Genomic DNA, 21,507 nt, shown 5'->3' with positions numbered 1-21,507 from the left:
TCGCCATGGACGATGCAATGGCCAGAAGTGGAACGTCGGGTAGTTGGGAAGCGACTAAACCAGTGGACGTTTTTGGGTATATCTGGAGCCTGAAGTCAAGTGTGCCTTTAACATACCAAATAATACGTTTTAGTGCTTTAAAGTGAATCTCACAATGATTATGCATAAATAAGCAAACTTGCTGGATGCAAAAGAGATGTCCGGTCTAGTGAAGGTCAAATATTGGAGGGCACCGACAAGGCTGCGGTAGAGTGTGGAGTTAGCAACAGAGAGACTAATGACGGCCTTCGAGTTTTGTGCGAGTATCCGCCGAGGTTATGCAAGAATTACAATGTGTCATGTTAGCGCGATGTAGTATGTCTGCCGCATGGTTGTGTTGATAGAGAAAGAGGACATATGATTTTCATTTGAAGTTAGTGAAGTTCCCCAAGGTCGGTCATCTCAAATTCCTTGCTGAGGGAAGAAATGATATGGTTAAAGAGTTGCACTGATGAAGCGGTGAGACCAATATTGTCTACATAAAGAAGAAGATATGCTGTGCCTTTGTTGTGATGGTAGATGAAAAGGGGCGAGTCGAATTTGTTTTGGACAAAACCAATACGACGTGCATATTGGGCGAAGCGTTGGTTCAATGCTCTTAGGGCTTGTTTGAGACCCTAGATGGATCACCGTAGTAAGCAGACATGGTCGGATTTTTCCAGATCACCAAAACCAGGTGATTGATGCATGTACACTATTTAGTCGTGGGTATGTTGAGGAAAGCGTTTTTAATGTTGAGCTGGTGGATTGGCCATTTGCGAGAGAGAGATAGTTTGAGAATAAGGCGGATGGTGGCTGGCTTGACGTCGGGATTGAAAGTTTTGTCATAATCGATACCAGCTTTTTGTGATTTTCTATTCGCTAACAAGCGTGCTTTGTACCTAGAAAGGTTGCCATCTACCGAAAATTTATACCTAAAAGCCATTGAATTCACAATATTAGTGTTTTCGAACCATGGTAAAATATCCCACGTTCTCTATTTAATTTGAGCGTTATACTCTCATGCATGGCTGGATTCCAGTTTGGATCCTCTAAGGCTTCAAGATGAGAGGAATGGGATGATAAAGGATGGTAGTATGAATAGAGAGTGGCTTTTTGGGTTTGTAGATACCTGGTTTATAGCGTGTCATCATGGGATGAAATGTCGTAGGTAGAGGAGCCACATGTGGAGCTGGAGTCGACGGGGGTACCAGTTCTGGAGATGGCAGTGGCTATGGATTTTCAAATATTGTCGATATAAAGAAGAAGATATGTCGTGCCCGTGTTATGATGGTAGATGAAAAGGGGCGAGTCGAATATGCTTTGGACAAAACCAATACGGAATTCATACTGAGCGAAGCGTTGGTTCCATGCTCTTGGGGCTTGTTTGAGACTGTAGAGGGATCGCCATAGTAAGCAGACATGGTCAGGTTTTTCTGGATCACCAAAATCCGGTGGTTGATGCATGTACACCGTTTCCTCTTGGGTACCATTGAGGGAAGCGCTTTTAACGTCGAGTTGGTGGATTGGCCATTGTCGAGAGAGAAACAGTTCGAGAACAAGGCGGATGGTGGCTGGCATGACGACGGGACTGAAAGTTTTGTCATAATCGATACCAGATTCTTGTGATTTTCTATTCGCCAACAAGCGTGCTTTGTACCTAGAAAGAATGCCATTTGCACCAAATTGATGCCTAAAAAGCCACATTGAACGCACAATATTAATGTTTTCAAACCGTGGTACAAGATCTCTTTTTAATTTGAGTGCTATACTCCTCATGCATGGCTGGATTCCAGTTTGGATCCTGTAAGGCTTCAAGATGAGAGGAAGGGAGAGGAGAAAGGATGGTAGTATGAAGAGAGAGTGTATTTTGGGTTTGGAGATACCTCATTTACTATGTGTCATCATAGAATGAAATATCGCAGGTGGAGGAGCCACATGTGGAGCCAGAGCCGCCGGGGGTACCAGTTCTGGAGAGGGCGGTGGCTGTGGATTTTCCAAGGTATCTGATGGTTGTGTATTGATGATTCAAAGAAGGGGTGTGAAACAACCGACCTGTTTTTTTTTAAATATAACAATTAACTAGTGGTCTCATACCCACTAGCCATCTAACCACAATCAAACCAAACAGCATAAATAACATAATGAAAGATACCATTAAACCAATAAGTAATACACCAATAATTCAATAGCAATAGGAAACCAACTAACAAAATTTTTAAAACATCAAACCAACAACATAGCAATGTTTTAATGACCCAGCTCTAACAACCTAACATATATGAGATGCGTGAGTAATTTATAAACACTCAGTGAGGCAATCCTTCCATCTACTGGGCTATACACACAAGCAATTGAGATATCCCTAACCATCAAACAACAATCAACAAACAAACAACAAACCAGGAAAAATGCATCGACTGATACCAACCCATGCATCGACCGACACCAACTGGGGTTGCATCGACCGACACCAACACTACATCAACCGACACCAACACTGCATCGACCGATGCATGCTCGACATTTCAAAAAATCCCTAATTGCATCGATAGAAACCACCGCATGATATTGACCGATGCTCCTAGGTCAAATCGCGTTGTCTTCGCATTGCATCGATTGATGCACATGCCGAGCATCATCTTCCCCGAAGCTCCTCGCCAGATCTTTGTTCCTAAACCACCAAAACACGATCCAATGCCACAAAGAAGCTTCTCCAAGCCTCAAGTGACACATAAACACTCTAACAAGCCATGGAATACACATAACACATAAACACGAAAATCAGAGAAATCTCAAGCTTAGATAAGCCATGATCCTGCACTCACCTTTGCCAAAGAAGAATCTGACTCAAAACCAACAGATCTACACTCCTAGCAAGCTCCTACAACAATCCTAGCTTCATATCTCCCAAAAACAGCCACCAAACTCCCAAAATCCTCAAGAACAGTTAAGAACTTCTTTTCTCTCTTTCATTTCTCTCAAAAGCGGCTAAACTCGGCCATAATACGACAAACCTCCTTTTATGCTCGACATCAAGGGTTTCCCTAACTCAGAATGCAACGTTTAACTTAACACGTTTCGTGACAAACCAGCCTCGCATCGACTGATGCACATAGTGCATCAACCAATGCACCTCCCAAACCGGGATTCCAGTTCCCGGATGTTACAGGATGAACTTGGCAAAGGCACGGATGGTTCTGAGTGACGGAGGGAGAGTTCTCAACTATGTTGGAGAAAAAAAAATTTGACTCATCAAAGGTAACGTGTCGAGAAATAATTACCTTACGTGTGTTAAGATCAAGGCAGTATTATCCTTTGTAATTTGATATCCGAGGAAGACACAAGCTGTTGAACGAGGAGAGAGTTTATGAGGTGCGATGTAATGGAGATTTGGGTAATATAAGTAGCCAATGATCTGAAGATGATCGTAGATGGGTGGTTTGTTAAAGAGTTTGGTGTATGAAGTTTTATTGTTGATGGAGGAAGATGGGAGGATGTTGAAGAGGTGAGTTGCCATCATAAGTGCCTCGATTCAATATGGAGATGACATTGATGCATTGAAAAGGATGGAACGAGTAAAGTTGTGAAGTGTTCGGCTTTGCCGTTTTGTTGAGAAGTATGAGGAAAAGAGAAGCAAGAGACGATGCCATGAGAGGAGAGATGATTGAGAATCGTTTTGTTTTGATATTCACCACCATTATCACATTTCAATGCTTTCATGTTGTGGCCAAATTGATTAGAAACATAAACCATGAACTTTAAAAATGTTGAGAAAACGTCGGGCTTCTTTCGTAGAGGAAAAACCAGAGAAAATGAGCAAAGTGGTGAAGATAAATAACATAGCATGTTATTCATGTGATGCTAGGAACCGTTGAGGTCTAGACATCAGAATGAACAATTTCAAAAAGTTCAGAAACATGACAAATAACATAATCAAATAGTAACTGAATGTGTTTCCTCTACTGACAAGCATGACAAAGAGAAATGTTAGTTTTAGAATAATTTATTAAAAGAGAAGAAATAAAAGAGAAAAATTCATTCAGAACAATTCATTCAAAACCCTCTCAAACCGGGATTCCGGTTCCCGGATGTTACAGGGTGAACTCGGCAAAGACACGGATGGTTCTGAGTGACGGAGGGAGAGTTCTGAACTATGTTGGAGAAAAAAGATTTGACTCATCAAAGGTGTATCCTCTGAACTATGTCGAGGAATAATTACCTTGCGTGTGTTAAGATCAAGACAGCAGTATCCTTTGTAATTAGTTTGATATCCGAGGAAGACACAAGCTGTTGAACGAGGAGAAAGTTGATGAGGTGCAACGTAATGGAGATTTGGGTAATATAAGTAGCCAATGATCTGAAGATGATCATAGATGAGTGGTTTGTTAAAGAGTTTGGTGTATGAAGTTTTATTGTTGATGGAGGAAGATGGGAGGATGTTGAAGAGGTGAGTTGCCAGCATAAGTGCCTCGATTCAATATGGAGATGACATTGATGCTTGGAAAAGGATGGAACGAGTAAAGTTGTGAAGTGTTCGGCTTTGCCGTTTTGTCGAGAAGTATGAGGAAAAGAGAAGAAAGAGATGATGCCATGAGAGGAGAGATGATTGAGAATCGTTTTGTTTTGATATTCACCACCATTATCACATTGCAATGCTTTCATGTTGTGGCCAAATTGATTGGAAACATAAACCATGAACTTTAAAAATGTTGAGAAAATGTCGGGCTTCTTTCGTAGAGGAAAAAACCAGAGAAAATGAGTAAAGTGGTCAAGATAAATAACGTAGTATGTTATTCATGTGATGCTGGGAACCATTGAGGTCCAAACATCAGAATGAACAATTTCAAAAGGTTCAGAAACATGACAAATAACATAATCAAATAGTAATTGAATGTGTTTCCTCTACTCACAAGCATGACAAAGAGAAATGTTAGTTTTAGAACAATTTATTAAACGAGAAGAAATAAAAGAGTGAAGGGTTGTGTTTCCCATGTGTCAAAGACGACAATGCTACAACAAAGTGTTGGAAACTGTTGAAATCATGGCTTGTTACATCGAGTGGTGGAGTATAGAGAATCGGTGCTGTTACATCGGAGAAGACTAGTCTGGGAATAAAGGTCCTTAACACAAAAACCAAACAGGTTAAATTCCACAAAAACAGAGTTATCTTTAGTGAATTGGCGAACCTAGACAAGGTTTTTGATAATTAAAGGACAAACAAGCACATGTCTAAGATGCCAAGGTCAGATTTTAGACCAGAAAGATGAAAGACCAAAAGAATTTGTGGGAATAAAGGATCCATTATCGGCTACAATCGATGGGGAGGAGCTCGAATCAAAAAGAGAATGTAGGAGACCTGGGTTTGACGTGAGGTGGGATGTGGCGGCTGTGTCCATGTACCAATTGCCATCAACTGGATCTTGGACGAGTATTGTTCTGAAAGCGGCAGCAAGACTGGGAGGAATCTATGTTGGTTGGACACTTTTTGGTGGTGTGTGTGGGTATGAGTCGAGAACGTCCTCGTCCTCGACCCCAACTGTAATGCCCCCAAACCGTCCTATGACCGGACAAGCAAACGGACAAACACAGGATGCTACGATGGGAACTGCACCTAGGAGGTCCGGTCGAGGGATAGAAGCTGTCACTTTCCAACCGGTTTTCCTTCGAAGTAATTCCACCCACAACCGAGACTGCTTATGCATTGCATCCCTCGCGGTCTGGTGCGTTGTGTTAGTCCAGACAAGGCCAAATATAAAATTCACTTGTTATGTTCCCCAAAAATCATCTTTATTACTTATAGTAAATTATTACAATCAAATAAGTTACCCCAAGAAATATATAGTCAGATATTTTTCAAAGAATACAATAATACATATTAGGAAAGATATAATTTTTACAAAAATACATAAAATTTCCTATCTGGCACCCTAGTGTTTACTCCAAGCTCAACCTAGGCTTCCTGCAAAACAAAATATTATAAGATTACTTAGTGAGCTGGATACTCCTTTCCTAACATGCATTCTATTTTCCGCACCCCAACTACTCCAACAATCATCAAGTAGACAAAATTGTGTGAGCAGAAATATGGCGGAGAAAGGGGATGATTTGACAATGGACGAAAAAAGGAAGGACGTCTGGGTGTGAGGGAGAAGAGGAGATAAAGCAGTGGGCTTGAGTGGAGCTTCTTCTTCGTCGTGCATCAAGGATGCTAGAGGAAGAGCTTGTGCTTGTGGCATAAGAGGAGGAGAAGGGAGTTCCATAATCTTCATGTGTGAGGGGAAGGATGGGAGCTTGGTGGTGGATTACGATAGACAAGGAGGCTCTCTCATGGTTGTTATCCAGGTAAGTCGTGTTGTTTAATGTTTAATCGATTAGGAAATAGATGGTTGTGAAAGATTAGGGTTTTGCGGTGAGAAGGAGCCTGAAGGGAGGCTCAGATCGTGATTTCTAGGTTGGTGTCATTTGATACCATTGTGGTGTTAGTCGACACCAACACCTACAGATGGGCTGTGCGGACTGGTTCAAGATGGCTATTTCGGAGCAACGTTTGGAGGATGAAACAAAGTCCGATTTGGCTGAAATATGGTGGGGAGTTTCGTAGTGCTATAGGCTTAGTATCCAATGGTGGGATTGTGAAATTTGGTGGGGAGCTTCGTGGTGCTATAGCTTTGTGTTTGTATTGTGGTCTGGTATAGACGGTGTTTGGGTAAGGTTGGGGTGTCAGGCGGCACCAATATGTTGTTGTATGTTTGGATCTTAGGAGGACAGCTGGAGTTAGTTTTGGATAAGGGGAGATCGGTGGAAGTGATGTCGTGGGTGTTGGTGTCAAGCGACACTAGGAGAGTGTCGATTGACACCATGTGTGTTGGTTCGCAAGTGGTGCGATGGGTGACGTTCAACACTAGAGGAGTGGATAGTGAATTGGAGTGTTTTTAGGGAAGTATTGTCCGTGGCTGGACGGAATCAAATATCCCAACCCACCTCTCTTGTTACTCGGTTGCTAGGGGTAGTTGGTTGTGCGACTCAATAACTATATGAGGTGGGGTTTCATGTACTTGTGAGAGTTTTTGTAAGGAGCGATTTCTACGCCGTTTGTCTCGTCGGAATTATGGGGTTCTGATGAGATCGTTTCCCGTGGATCCTATGTGAGGATTGGAAATTTGGGTGCGGTCATTTCAGTAAACCATGAATATATGGGCATATGGTTTATTGTTAAAATTTTGTCAATAGTTTGAAAAGTTGCAAATGATACATATATTGATTAATATTGTAAAGAAATGTATGAAAGTTTGTCCCTAAACAAATAAATTTTTATATATAAAGAAGATTTGGGTTTTGGTTCACTATCAAATGGAAGATAGTTGAATAAAACTGTAGAATGTTGGTTTATAAAAATTCAGAGACAAAAAAGAATATAGTTGAATAAATTCATGACTGTTGGTTTTCATATTCTAATATTTAGAAGTTGTAAAAAAAAAACTGAAGAAATCTTATTAAAAACCAACTTCTAGAGTTATATTCAAAAAATTGAAGAGCTATCATGAAAGGAAGATGTCTATCTTAACTATATCTATTAAAGAGTTAGCCAAGCTGCAATCATTGATAAAAGAAAATGTTAGTATTTCATAGTATTTAGTTGAGAAGCTTAAGTATAAATATATCTAAATACTTATGTTTTCTTTTGAATGAATGTAAAATTTATTCAACTAAAAACTCTTTGTTACGAAATATGCATCTTTAGATCAAACTTTTATTTAAAATATATTTTTTTGAAGTTTTAGACAAAAAATATATAATGTTTAAATCTCTTCAAAAAATTGTTTATGCATATATCTAATAATTCAATTACAAAATGAGAAAACGTATGGGAAGTATTAAAACAATCAACATTAAATTATATTATTCAAGATTTTCACAATTAAAAATATAAACAAAGATAACCTGTACATAAAAAACAAAGATAAGGTCTATATAAAAGATAAACTCTACATAAAAAACGGTAAGCCTAAGCCCGCGCATAGCGCGGATATTCATCTAGTATGAATTATAAAAAGAGTAATAAATCTACCAAAGAGGGTAGTAAATAATATATAAAATAATAAGCCCACGGATATTCATCTAGTATGAATTATAAAAAGAGTAATAAATCTACCAAAAATATTAATAAATAATATATAAAATAATAAACCCGCGCATAGCGCGGATATTCATCTAGTATGAATTATAAAAAGAGTAATAAATCTACCAAAGAGGGTAGTAAATAGTATATAAAATAATTATATAATCTTTTAATATTTTTGTCTATATTTCAAAATTATTAAAAGTATATTTACCAACTTTAATTTTTTTCATAGTCCACTATAAAAGTACATATAAATTAAAATATTATATTTTCTTCATTTAGACCAAAAAAGAAAGAAAGAAAGGGGGTGTGAGATATAAGGAAAGGATACCATAGATAGGGTTTTTAGTACATTATAGATATAAAAAATTATCTCAAAATGGAAAAAACAATGCATTATTGCATACAGTGAACAAAGGCATGAGTAAAAAAATCTCATTGACCAACTTAATTAAGCAAAAAAAGTTTTGTGTCTATTTATAGTGAGACCCATACACTAAGAATGATTTACTAAAGATAAAATAATATCTTAGATTATAGGATTATAGTATTATACACACATATATATATATATAATAAACCTATAAATTAACTTTTTATTTTATTTTAGTCGTTATGCTTCAATGTGCATAGTTAACAAAACTAGAAGAAAATCTTGTTAGTGGGGGCTAGTGAGATTTTATCATTGCATTTGTTATCTTAAATAACCTTTAAAAAATATGAGCCTTTTATGTGTATAAAACGAGATGGTTAGATAATACATTCATTCCAATTGCTTTCACGTTCTCCAAATTTTTCTACAATCAAATTCGACAATGTTGTCCTCTCTCAACACCGAACAACTCAATGTTTTTCATGCTCAAGATAGAGAGATATTCTCTAAATTGGTCCTGAAATACTCAAGACCTCCAGCTGAGTCTCTTCTTGTCATGGCCACATGGCTTTGGCTTGAGGACTTTGGGTTTGAAAACATCTTCTCAATCATCGTGGCTCTCACAGATCCACTCCTTGTGGCTCTTGCTGATGAGGCTGTCTCATGCTTTCAGTGCCTTGAATCTACCGATCCCCCAAATGGCTTAAGTCAAATCCCTCTCAGTACAAAATACTTTAAAAACGACATATCGATCGAACTAATCCACAAGAATCGGTATAGCGCTATCACAGGAATCAAGAACTTCTTGAACACCGTTTGTTCTAGAATCTTCTCTGACATCCTTCAACGAGTTCTCCCATCTTCTTCATCATCATCTTCCTTCCGCAGTACAAGACTTCGCCAACCTCTTAGCATTCCTGGGTTCCCTCATCCGACTTTTGGGAGCATCAACGTAATGCTTGACAACAACTTATCTTTCATCCCTCATGGTCTATGGGGATGGAATGCTAACTGCATCGCAACTGTGAATGACCGCACCTTGTTTCTGACGTTTTCTCGTGGGTTTCCAGTAACTCATGCAGAGGTATATGAACTCTTCACTAAGGAATTCGGAGAAAATTGTGTTGAGAGCGTTATCATGCAACACGACAACATAAACGCTTTCAATAATGCAAATGTGAATATCAGCATCTGCCAGCAGGAACAATCAATATTCGCGAGGCTTATCTTGGATTCGGTTGCTACTGTAGATCGCGTACTCAATGGCGAGCAGAAAAGAAGGTTTGGGTTGTACGGGAAACACATTTGGGCTCGTAAGTATAAGAATAGGACAAACCTATCTAATTGATCTATTAAAGCAAAACAAAATCTTTGTTTTCTCTTTTGTTGTGTTACCTGTGTGATGCCAAAAGTGTTTTATCTTATGTTGTAGTCTAATAAAGTGATCATATGATATATAGAAATATGAGTACACTAAAAATGATATATTAATTATAAATAAATAATATCAATTATATTATATTATCAAATAATATCAACCGTATTATATTATCAAATAATCGTATTTAACCGTAACCGTTTATTAAATGGTTACGGTTAAAGTTAAACAAAATGTTTTGCCATAATTAGTAGTTAATAAACCGTAACCATAATAATCGTACCATCAAACCATCGACTTCTCGGTTATTGTTTTCAACACTAACAGGACTATATCAAATTAAATCGATCATTTTGTTTCAAAAACTTAGATCGATTTGACTATTACCTGAGAATTTAACTGAACCGAATTATTCGAATTTAACCATAATTTTTAAAATTTCGGTTAATGTCTGTTTTAAACCGGGAATGAAGGCAAACTAAACCGACTTTTTCGGTTATTGTAAGTTAGTCGTCATCATAATCTAATTCGATGAGACACCAAAATAATAATATTTTTTTCTTAATCGTTTTATTATTATTATTTTTTTGGTGAATCATGTCTCTCCGAGATTAGTAATTTTTTTTTTTTTTGGACGCTTTCTAAAATTATGTGATTTCTCATTTGTGCCTCTCCTTCTTCTTCACCACCACCACCACCACCACAAATTAGGGTTTTTTCAGGCGAGTTTTCATTTTTCTTTTCACGAGTGCCCTGAGATTTTAGTGATTGAGTTTGGCTCTAAGAAGAAAGAGATCTAATTAGCAGCTCCCGTGTTCTTTCTTCTTCTTCGTCTTCATCATCCTCTTTGTTTTTCTCTTTCACCATGTTCTGGAAGTTGACTGCTCTCTCTGCTGCTTCTCCGGTGAGTTCAACAAGTTCTCTCTACTTATGAATTCGGAATTTGTTATTCTGACTTCGATTCTCTCGTTTCTGAATCTGCTTTGTTCAAAGTGAAGATTGGCTGAGATTGTTTTTGAGATTTCGTTTCGTTTTCTGAACTGATTTGATGTGGATGTTAGTTGTTTTGGTAACTGCTTACTCCGTTTTGGTTTCTGATTAAGTTTACTGCTTCGAATTTGTTGTTTTCATAGTCATGGTGATGTCTGATTTCGGTTTTCAAATGTTTGCTTATTGCTTCATTATGATTCATTTCTATTGAGGTTCTGAGGGAAACAGTTCTTGGAAGCCGGTAATGTAGTTTAGAGAAGAGAGAAATCAGATAGGGAACAGTAAAGTTTCGGCGGTGAATGTGGAGTTCTTATTCATTTTTCAGTCTTTTGTTTTCCTTATTTATTACTTGCGATTGACAGGTCGAATCCATATTAGACAAGGACGACTTCACTTTGGAAGAACTCTTGGATGAAGAAGATATAATCCAGGAATGCAGAGCTTTGAACAGCCGGCTCATAAATTTGTAAATTCATTTTTAGGCGTCCCCTCTTTTTCTTTTAACCTTGTTGTTGTTTATCTGTAGATTTTGTTATGTTTTTAGTTTGTACTATGACATGTTTCTTCTGTTTATATTTACCATTTCTTATAAAAGATCGGAGAAGATATGCAATCCAGCAGATATTGCACGAAAAGTAGATAGAATTACTGCATACTTCTTTATGTTTTCTTTGCAGGACCACCCTGGTTTACTATGGAAGTTTTAGTTTCTCATAGTAGTAGCAGGGGTTGGAATGTTGGCTTTTTATGCTCTAATTTTATATGCTCATTGGCAGTCTGAGAGAAAGAGCTCAAGTGGAACAGTTATTACGTTTTATTGTTGAAGAATCTCCTGAAGATGCTGATAGCAAGCGTGCTTTCAAGTATGTGCATTGTGGACAACTTCCCTTGCTTTTGCTTATTTACTTTATACCTGATTTAGAATATTTCTGCGAACTATCTTGAACCCAGATTGATTAACTCTAAAGCATGTTTTTCTATTAGGTTTCCTTTCATCTCCTCTGAAGTTTTGACCTGTGAAATTGATGTTATTCTTAAGACTTTAGTGGACGAGGAGGAGGTAGTGTACTAATTTTCTTCTTCCTTTATTGTGATGAATGCGGAACCTTGTTAGTTTGAGTTTGATGTTTCTATTCCTCTGGTCTCATTTAATGGTTTGTACTTCCTGTTGCAGCTTATGAACCTACTTTTCTCCTTTTTGGAACCAAATCGTTCCCACAGTGTGATGCTAGCTGGGTATTTCAGCAAGGTTTGTACACTGTTAATAATTCATTTTAGAATTCTAGTTCTTAAACGATTTTTAGTTTTGATGTCTCCACAAGTTTGTTACTTACTAACAATGTATATTATCACATTCGGGTAAAGGTTGTCATATGCCTCATGTTGAGGAAGACAGTCCCGCTGATGAACTATGTAAAAGTAAGTTTTATTTGGATATTTATTTGAAATTTTTGCAAATAGCACGAAAATCATCCTATTTTCTGATTGAAAATGAGATTGTGTGGTAGAAAGCGTACGAAGGGGATGTGCTCTGTCTTTCTAATTTCTATGTTCAATAATTCCTTTTCAACCTACCGTTAATCATAATTGTACTAAGTCGATGTAAACTTATACTGTGGCAGAAACTCCTTGAATAGACTGACATATCATTGAGATGCACCTGTTCTTTGAAAATTGTTACTGTGTGAATTATGTGGTGTACACTCGATAGAAAAGTAGCAAATAATCTTTTCAAATACCATATATAGGCCCATCAGAATGTTTTCCAGCAACTGGTTGATTTGATAGGGATTACGTCCATTATGGAGGTAAACCGTCCTTCTTCTCCTATCCTTAAATTTGATTCTGGTAGTCACTTTTAAGCTCATCTATATGTGATTTGCGTAGGTTCTAATTCGGTTGGTTGGTGCGGATGATCATGTGTATCCCAACCACCTAGATGTGATGCAATGGTTAGCTGATAGCAATCTGCTTGAAATGATCGTGGATAAGCTTAGCCCAACAGTAAGTATTATTTGTTAAAGCGTGTATGCATCCCTTCCCCTTCTTTTTGCTTCCAATGATTGAAATATAGGAACCATGGACGTATTTAAGCTACGTCTGATTTCCTCTCGTTTTTATTGTGTAAATAAAATGTGGGATCTGTTGGTTCTTCATGTAACTGCTACTGTAGAGTTACTGAAAAGCTGATTGCTTATAAAACAATATAGAATAGTTGGAGAGACTCTCCTGCACTTGCACGTCTCTGTTTTATCTTATTGGTGCGGTTGTTGATTTCCTACTTTCAAACTCCTGAATGCAGTATAGAGAGCCTTTTTGCGTGTGGTTATTGTTTCGGTCAAATAACAACAAGACTTGCATTTTTTTAAATTTTGATTAGTTCAGACATGAATATTCTAAAAGTTTGTGTTCATTTTCTGTTGGATTAGAACTCTCTTGAAGTTCATGCAAATGCTGCTGAAACACTCTGCACTATCGCTCAAAATGCACCGTCACCGTTGGCTACCAAACTCTCTAGTTCAAGGTTTGTAGGATGTCTTACTCTTGAATATGTTGAAACCTATTTAGTAGTTAAGCTAACTCAGTGGCCTTTTTGTTTGCAGTTTTGTTGCAAGGATATTTGGTCATGCTTTCGGAGATCCCCAGTCCAAATCTAGCCTTGTCCACACGCTTTCAGTTTGCATTTCGTTGTTGAGCCCAAGAAGATCTGTAGTTTCTTCCCCCTTTATGTATTCATTCAGGGGCCAACAAATCTTCGAGTCTCCAATTTCTGTGAATCCGGAGACGATTGCCACCATGCTGCCTAGACTTGGTTAGTGTAACATTGTATTAGCTCTTTTACTGATTGCTATGACCCATTGTGCTCTGCACGTGGGTGCATATTCGTTTTTTTTGTTTTTTTTCCCTGCTGAATACTTTCGTCATAACATTATATTAGCTCTTTTACTGATTGCTAGGATCTGTTTCTTTTGGTCATCCTAACATCTGCTACATCTCATAATGACCCTAATGACAAGAAATGCTTGCAAAACAATGATAAACTTTTTTATTTTATTGTTTATTGCTGCAATTTCGTGCTTCTTCCACTTTCTTAATAGTTGCTTCTGCATATATGCTTGATCATCCTAGCTGGATATATCTGAGCTCTCATTCTTGTTGAACATATATTTTAAAAATTTGACTCAGTTCTTATGTGCTTGGACCATTTATTTGAATTTTCCTATACTGCTCTCATATTTCTGGTGCAGGTGACTTTGTTGCACTTTTGAATGTGACCTCTGATGAAAAAAATTTACCTACTACCTATGGGCAGCTAAAGCCTCCTCTTGGCAGTCATCGTCTGAAGGTAAGGTTTCATTGTGAAATTTTTGTTATTGTCAACTGGAAGATGATTTAGTTATAAGATGCTTCTGGGATCAGATCTTGGAACTACAAATGTGCTCCTGTGAGTGTTTTCTGTATATATATTTTTTTCTGATTTCATTTGCGTTCTTGATGATCTGTCTTAGATTGTGGAGTTCATTGCTGTCTTGATGAAAACTCGAAGTGAAGCAACAGGAAAAGAACTAGCCAGCTCAGGAGCTATTAGAAGAGTCATTGATCTGTTCTTTGAGTAAATACTTCTCCCTGGGTCGATTATAAAATTTCGAAATTGTTCGGTATTTTGCACGTCTCATATGTTTTGTTTGGTGAAATGATTTTAGAACTATTTATTCCAATATGTAGGTACCCATATAATAATGCACTGCACCATCAGGTGGAGAGTATAATAGTATCGTGTTTGGAAAGCAAAAACGATGAGATTGTTGACCATCTTCTCCAAGAGTGTAATTTGATTGGAAAAATTCTCAAAACAGAGAAACAGCCAATTCTTTCTGGTGATAAGCAGGTATGAATTGTTTCGGACATTCATATTGGTGAGCAAAGTTTGTCGAGAGAGATAGAGATAGAGATAGAGAGAATACACAATGTCCCCAGTTCTGTGAGACAAAATGTGGAATTTATCCTTTGGTTTGGTGAGGCAAGATGTAGAACATCAGATTGTGTGTTTTGCCAAGCAATTCTAGTTATTGTTATAATTCTTTATTACAGATTTAAAAACCCGTTAAATCCACTTTTCTAATGAAAAAGATGCACTGAGTTGTATTAAATAAATGATTCTGATTTCATGCAGCCAACATTAGCTGCTGCTGGAAAGCAAGCTCCAAGGGTGGGAAATGTTGGTCATATCTCAAGAATTTCAAACAAGCTTGTTCAGCTATCAACTAACAGTAACCAGATAAAGACTATACTTGAGGTTTGTGTTTCAGCTATAGTAACGTTTTTTGTTACAATGATTGCAGTTTTACTGTTGTCTGCAGTTTATCGTTTTTTCACAAAAATATATATAACAATTTGAATTGTTAAATAATTGCGTTAACTGGTGTTTCTGAACACCTATTTATGTGCATCTACTGTACCACTCTGATTTCGTACTCGTGGGAGTCAACCAATGTAAATTACTTGGATTCCCTCTTCAGAAATCCATCAAGATGTGTCCATAATGAATTATCCCACGTATATATATACTATTTTTGTTTTTAAGCATTGTTTTACGTCAAACTTGTGTACATATATTTGCATTTTGTTTGGTAGATACAACTGTTTGATGTGTACAGTTTTTCTTTGCTAGGAAAATAACGAATGGGGCGAGTGGGAAGCGAATACGCTGCATGATCGAAATGCAGTTGAGAATGTCTATCGCTGGGTTTGCGGGTATGCCTCTTCTCAAACCTTTACGGCTTCTTGTCACAACTATCTATGCAATGATCAGTGATGCGTATACTTCCCAGAATTTACATGCGACATTGTCTTAGTAATTGGTTTAGGGAAAGATGGCACTGTATTTAATCGTGCTAGTGTTGAATTTGTCTCATGATAACCATTGTTTTGACTTCCTTCGCGTGCAGACGCCCAACTGCATTACATGATAGGACTAGGGACAGTGACGATGATGAAGTTCACGACAGGGATTATGATCTTGCTGGTTTAGCTAATAACTTAAACCAGTTCAGATACAACATGCAAGAGAACAATGGTGCTGCGGAGGTAGTTGTTTATCTCTCTGATTAGTATTTCTTAAAATTTTGTCTGTATCTGAAATCCATGTTAATGGTTCCAGGAGCAAGGTTCCAATGACAGAGATGAAGAGGTATTTCATTATAATGTTCTACATGCAGAGAAAATATTGCTTGTTTTACACTAGGCTTGACTTTATTATTCTCTGTAGGATGTTTATTTTGATGACGAATCTGCTGAAGTTGTTATATCATCTCTAAGGCTTGGTGATGAACAGGCGAAGTAAGCTTCCAAATCTGATTTATACAATCCATGTATCAGATAGAAATAAATGGGTTCTAAAACAATGAAATGGTTTATTCTTAATGCAGCAATTTATTTACAAACTCGAACTGGTTCACGTTCCAAGGAGATGAATTGGGCGAAAACACAGGAACAGGAGCAATATCTTCTGAGGAAATAATGGAAGATGTAAGCTTGAATGAAACTTCCGGTGGTGGAGATGAAGAAGACGAAGACTGTTTGATTACAGAAAGTAAGAACCCTTTTGTTGACTCAGCTGCAGCCACAGCCTCAACCTCAGAAGCAGTCCCTGTAGACGCCGATATTGAGATTGATGAAGATGTGAGTTCAGATGAATTGTCTCCCGAATGGGTTAAACGTGGTGATTCCTCTTCATCCACTGCACCAGACACAGTAGATCCGTTCCCGGAAGACGACGTGAAGATGCCTGATGTGAGAATCCCAAACGGTTCTTCATCTTCAGAAGGTGATATCAGCCCGAGATCACCTCCTGTGCCTTCATTGTTCGGAAAGGACGTTGAGTTTGTGGGAGTTGAGCCAGAAGGAACTGAAAGGGCAATGGATCAAGCTCTCAAGGAAGGCATAGTGGGAGAAGCAGGGCCAATGAAGAGGAACACCGCAACAGCCTCCCCAGGAAAGGAGAGCCCCGATGATAGTATGCAGGAGTACAACGATACTAACTACTGGAAGGTTGATCAGGAGGTGACTGTAGTTGAATGACGTGACACAAATCGTTGTTTGAAGGATTGATGACGTGGGACAATCATTGTCTGAAGGATTTCCCAGACAGACAGGGAAGGGAAGGTACGTGTGAATGTACAGTACTACTAAGTCTAAAGTCTAAGTCTAAGTCTAAGTCATCTTTTGTTTTTTATTTCTGCATATTTTACCAAGTTACTGATATGCTCTTTTAGGTTTTTACAAATTTGGATGCTTTTGTTATATGCCTATCAAGGATTTATTTTACTCAGTTTTTCATATTACGTTTGACTATTTGATTATTGGGACTCTTGTTGTAAAGACTTTCGTGAGGGTTGCACTTTCTTGGATAATAAAACAACTCTGAATTTAATGTCTACGGGTATGGTTTTAATTGAAGCTATAAGTTACTCATCCAGATTAATATCTATTTTTCTCAAGTTGGGGGTATGGATACTTAAAGTCTATTATCACAAAGATTATTCATCACGTGCCTATTAGATGATAGAGACCAACGAAAAATACTCTTTTAACATACCAGAGCTTTAGAACTATCAAAATGGGCTGGACAACGAAAAATACTCTTTAACATACTCGAGCTTTAGAGCTATGGGCTGTCCAATGAACATACTCACTAATGACTATATTTTTAAAGACTGTCATATTCATTGAACAATATATAACATATTTTGTAAAATAAAATAAAAAACACAAATATCCAAAAAAGAAATTTGACACAAATATCTAAAGTCTAAACACAAATATCCAAAGACATTTGAAGACAAAAGATAATGGTGTCTGATCCAAAAGCATAAACACAAATGTCTAAACACAAATCTAGAAGATTTTAAACACAATGATACAAAGGTTTCAAACTCCTTCTCCTTTTTTGCCTTCTTCGGTGAACTCATATGGGTCAACAATCTCTTCAAGTCATTGAAACCAATTTCTTGCGCAGATTAAAGGTTGGACATTAGAAGGAAGGAGTGAAGTCTGATACTTGCTTAAAACCCGACTTCCAATGCTAAACGAAGATTCTGCAGCTACAATTGTAATAGAAATGCTAAGGATGTCACAAGCCATAGAAGACAGTTCTTGAAAACGGTTTGCATTGTCCTTATAATATTTCAAAACATCCATGCTCTTGTCTAAAACTGGTTCATCCAAGTACTTGTCTAGTACTGACTTTCCATTAGCACAAACTGTTTGGGAGATGAAAGCAAAATATCCGTATAAGTGTCACAGCAAACCAGATTACACACACATACACGTAATCAAATCATATCACACAAACGTATTCATGACACACATATACACGTAATGAAATCAGATCACACAAACGTATTCGTGACACACATATACACGTAATGAAATCACAATCAATACTAAAATAGATCAGACAACCAGATTCATGACCGAAGCAATTCAAACAGAACACTTACATCATATCCAAGAAGAATGTTTTGCTCCAATGTGTTTGACTTTGAATTTCCTGCTGCTGTTTTTGTTGGGTTCTTTTTATAAACTTCAAAAAGCTTCTTCAACTTCTTACGCAAGTGATCCACCCTTTCTTTACTAGTTGACTCATCTAAGGTATTGAAGCAATACTCTATATAATTAAACTTCAATCTAGGATCAAAGACCAATTAGAGCAAGTATGTCACTATATTCCTCCCAATACTTGTCAAATTTCTCCTTCATTACTTTCACCATATCACAAATAACTTCATCATAAGAGTACTCATGAGATTTCAACCAAGTTTCAATTTTCCATACTTGATTGAAATACAAATTAGCAGTTGGATAGGATGAACCAGAGATGAACTCTGCTCTTGTCCACTCTACATCCGAAGGAAAAGTCTAATAACTTGTATCAATCTCTGCAAGATGGCGAAGTGCTTCCTTATAGATGATTGCTCTTGAGAGCATAAGGTGAGTTGAGTTCCACCTAGTTGATACATCTAAAAGTAGTCCACCCTTACCTTCAATTCTCATTGTTGAAAGAACTCTCCACTGCACACCAAATTTTTCCTAAGCTGCCTCTTGAGAATTCCTTGCATGTTGTCATTTGATGAAGCATTATCAACAATAACTGTAAATACTCTCTTCTCTAATCCCCATTCTTTTAGCAAAGCCAAAATCTTTGTGGCTATTCCAGCATCAATATGTGGAGGAGGAAATGAACAAAACAATAAGATTTTTGTCTTCAAATTCCATCCACTACCAATGTAATGTGCAATCAAACACATGTAACCTTCTATCGTTATTGCTCTCCTCAAATCTGTTGTTAAACAAAATCTACCTGAAACTTCATCCAACATCTTTCTAAGCTTCTGTTTCTCTTTCTCATAGATCTTTAAACAATCAGCAGCAACAATATATCTTGACCAACTCAACACTAAACCAAAATTTTGGAGTTAGAAAAACGTTACCAGAGATTGACTACTAACATTCAGAAGAGCACAAAACATAAATCTCAAATGGATCTCTCCCAAAATCGAGAGAGAAAAAGAGAAGGAAGGAAGAAACATAAATCTCAAATGGGTCTCTCCCAAAATGGAAGAGAAGGAAGGAAGAAACATAAATCTCAAATGGGTCTCTCCTCATAATCGAAAAAGAAGCAGATGGGTCTCTCAAAGTTCTTAGTTTCTTACATGAAATTGACGAAGATTGAAGGGAAGCAAATGGTGGCGCCGGAGATTGAAGGAAAGCAGATGGTATTGCCGGAGAAATCGTCAGAGAATATCGCCGAATAAGTTTTAAGAAAATGAAAAATGAGTTTTAAGATTTCTCCCAAATCGATTTTGACCTAGATGTTTAGGATAAATGGACCGACCATTGTCCATATTGTCCAACCCGTTTTGTCTGTGGGCGTTATTGGACATCCATTTAAACTTTTTCTGTTTATGGGCTTTGTTCATGACCGGTCCATAATGTTGGACATGGACGGACCATGGACAATCCGCCCATTTTGATAGATCGACGATGTGTACTATTGCTGTTTCAAGTCATGATTAACGGTTCTAAGAATTAGTTTGTGTTCGTTTAAATCAGAGAGAAATCAGAGTCAGGGAGAAATTAGAGTAATCGAAGAAGAGAGAGATAGATCTAGGATTTCTGATTTGGGGAATTTGGGAAGAATCGCTTTGGAGTTTTATTGCCTTTTATTAAACCACGTCATTTAGCACAATAATGGATCTAATAAACGACGAGTTAATCTAATTGTTCTGTATGCCAGTTTAACGACGTGTCTTAATTGTAAAAATCAATATTAATTTAAGATTTAAAAGTAAGTCAACCAAAGTTGGAGATTTTTTTTCAATGAAAAAAAAGGATTCAAGATTTTTATGACATTTTCTCCAAAAATATATATATTTTCACATTTCACTTAGAGAAAAATGCTGATAGATTTTAAAAAGTATTACTATTTTGATTATATAATTTTTACAAATTGTTGTATCATTGGATAGATGATATGTGTTTTCAGTCTCTAAATCGTTTCTCACCGTATTTAGTTTGAGAAACATATTTTTTTTCTCTCTCTTCTTTTTATTATTTTTAATAATAAAAATCTAGGTAAAGATATTCCAATGGACTTGTTCAAATAGAGAGAATATTTGTTTTGGTGGTTTGTAGATGAAAGAAACGTGAAGATGATTGAGGTGGTGCTTAACGATCGGCTAGTGAAGTGTAATGAGGATGACACCATCAGAGATTTTAAGAAGCTTGTGGCGGCGCAAACAAAGAACCCGACCCGAAAAGATTCAAATCCAAAAACAGTACAACATCTACAAGAATCATATCACTCTTTAAGGTCTCGAGTTCTACTACAACTGAATATCCCTAATCGGATACTAACTCTGAGCTTTTATGTGTCTTGAGATCTAGGACTTGATGCTTTTGGAATTTGAGATTATCTAAGTATAATAAGATACTAGTATTGTGATTATTAATCTTTTTTTTTTTTTTTTTTTTTTTTTGTAAAATCAAAATCTAAGTGAAACAACCTTATCCACAAATTAAAACAACCTGGTTGAACCAGAAAAGCTGGTGTCGATCGACACACCTTTGGTGTCCATCGATACCCATCTCCAAATTCCACTTTTTGGTTCGCGGATGTTACAATTCTCCCCAACCAACAAGGATTCGTTCTCGAATTCCGCAGCACCGTCCATCCGCCAAAGACTCCCGTGCCACCGTCAACATGGCCCGCACGTCCTCCGACCGGACTGAACACCATCAGCCAAGGTTTCTCGTGCAGCTATCGCAACAGCCCGCACACCTCCAACTGAACCCCGAGGTCTCCCTCTAGTCAATATACTCACATCCAAGACGTTATTTGCTCACAACTCAGTGCTCCCCTCGTCCGTGGTCGCAACCAACAAATCATGCCGGCTCGCTATCAGGCTAACCACCTTAAGCTACGACATCCAGGAAGTCACTCACACACACTCCCCCCGCTCTCAGGTCGCAACCCTCGAGACATACCGGCTCACTGCCGAGCCGCGGGTCACACCTACGGTATCTAGGGAGTCTCAAAATCCTGCTCTTGGGTCGTCACCC

At 37.5% G+C, this 21,507-nt stretch overlaps 2 protein-coding genes and 1 pseudogene across 2 annotated transcripts; 2 read left to right on the top strand and 1 right to left on the bottom strand.

Annotated features, from left to right (window-relative positions):
* The first annotated feature begins 8,917 nt into the window (after window positions 1-8,917).
* LOC104783786 (uncharacterized) lies at window positions 8,918-10,040 on the top strand. Its single transcript, XM_010508896.2, has one exon. The coding sequence runs from the start codon at window positions 8,959-8,961 to the stop codon at window positions 9,862-9,864; it is 906 nt and encodes a 301-aa protein (XP_010507198.2). The 5' UTR covers window positions 8,918-8,958; the 3' UTR covers window positions 9,865-10,040.
* A 339-nt stretch (window positions 10,041-10,379) lies between these two features.
* Window positions 10,380-17,323, top strand: LOC104780369 (uncharacterized). The gene is made up of 19 exons (XM_010504866.3): window positions 10,380-10,798; window positions 11,247-11,350; window positions 11,661-11,747; window positions 11,869-11,944; window positions 12,059-12,133; window positions 12,250-12,303; window positions 12,633-12,692; window positions 12,772-12,888; window positions 13,314-13,408; window positions 13,488-13,696; window positions 14,133-14,230; window positions 14,394-14,497; window positions 14,611-14,773; window positions 15,059-15,181; window positions 15,557-15,639; window positions 15,834-15,972; window positions 16,046-16,075; window positions 16,154-16,224; window positions 16,314-17,323. The coding sequence occupies exons 1-19, from the start codon at window positions 10,760-10,762 to the stop codon at window positions 16,963-16,965; spliced, it is 2,379 nt and encodes a 792-aa protein (XP_010503168.2). The 5' UTR covers window positions 10,380-10,759; the 3' UTR covers window positions 16,966-17,323.
* Window positions 17,324-17,877: 554 nt separating this feature from the next.
* On the bottom strand, window positions 17,878-18,873 carry LOC147945863 (zinc finger BED domain-containing protein DAYSLEEPER-like; annotated as a pseudogene).
* Window positions 18,874-21,507: the final 2,634 nt, after the last annotated feature.

This window comes from Camelina sativa, chromosome 4, assembly GCF_030686135.1.
Source record: "Camelina sativa cultivar CO46 ecotype springtype chromosome 4, ASM3068613v1".
Taxonomy (NCBI): Eukaryota; Viridiplantae; Streptophyta; class Magnoliopsida; order Brassicales; family Brassicaceae; genus Camelina; species Camelina sativa.
The sequence above is the reverse complement of the archived record's forward strand: the minus strand, read 5'-3'. Positions and strand labels throughout refer to the sequence as shown.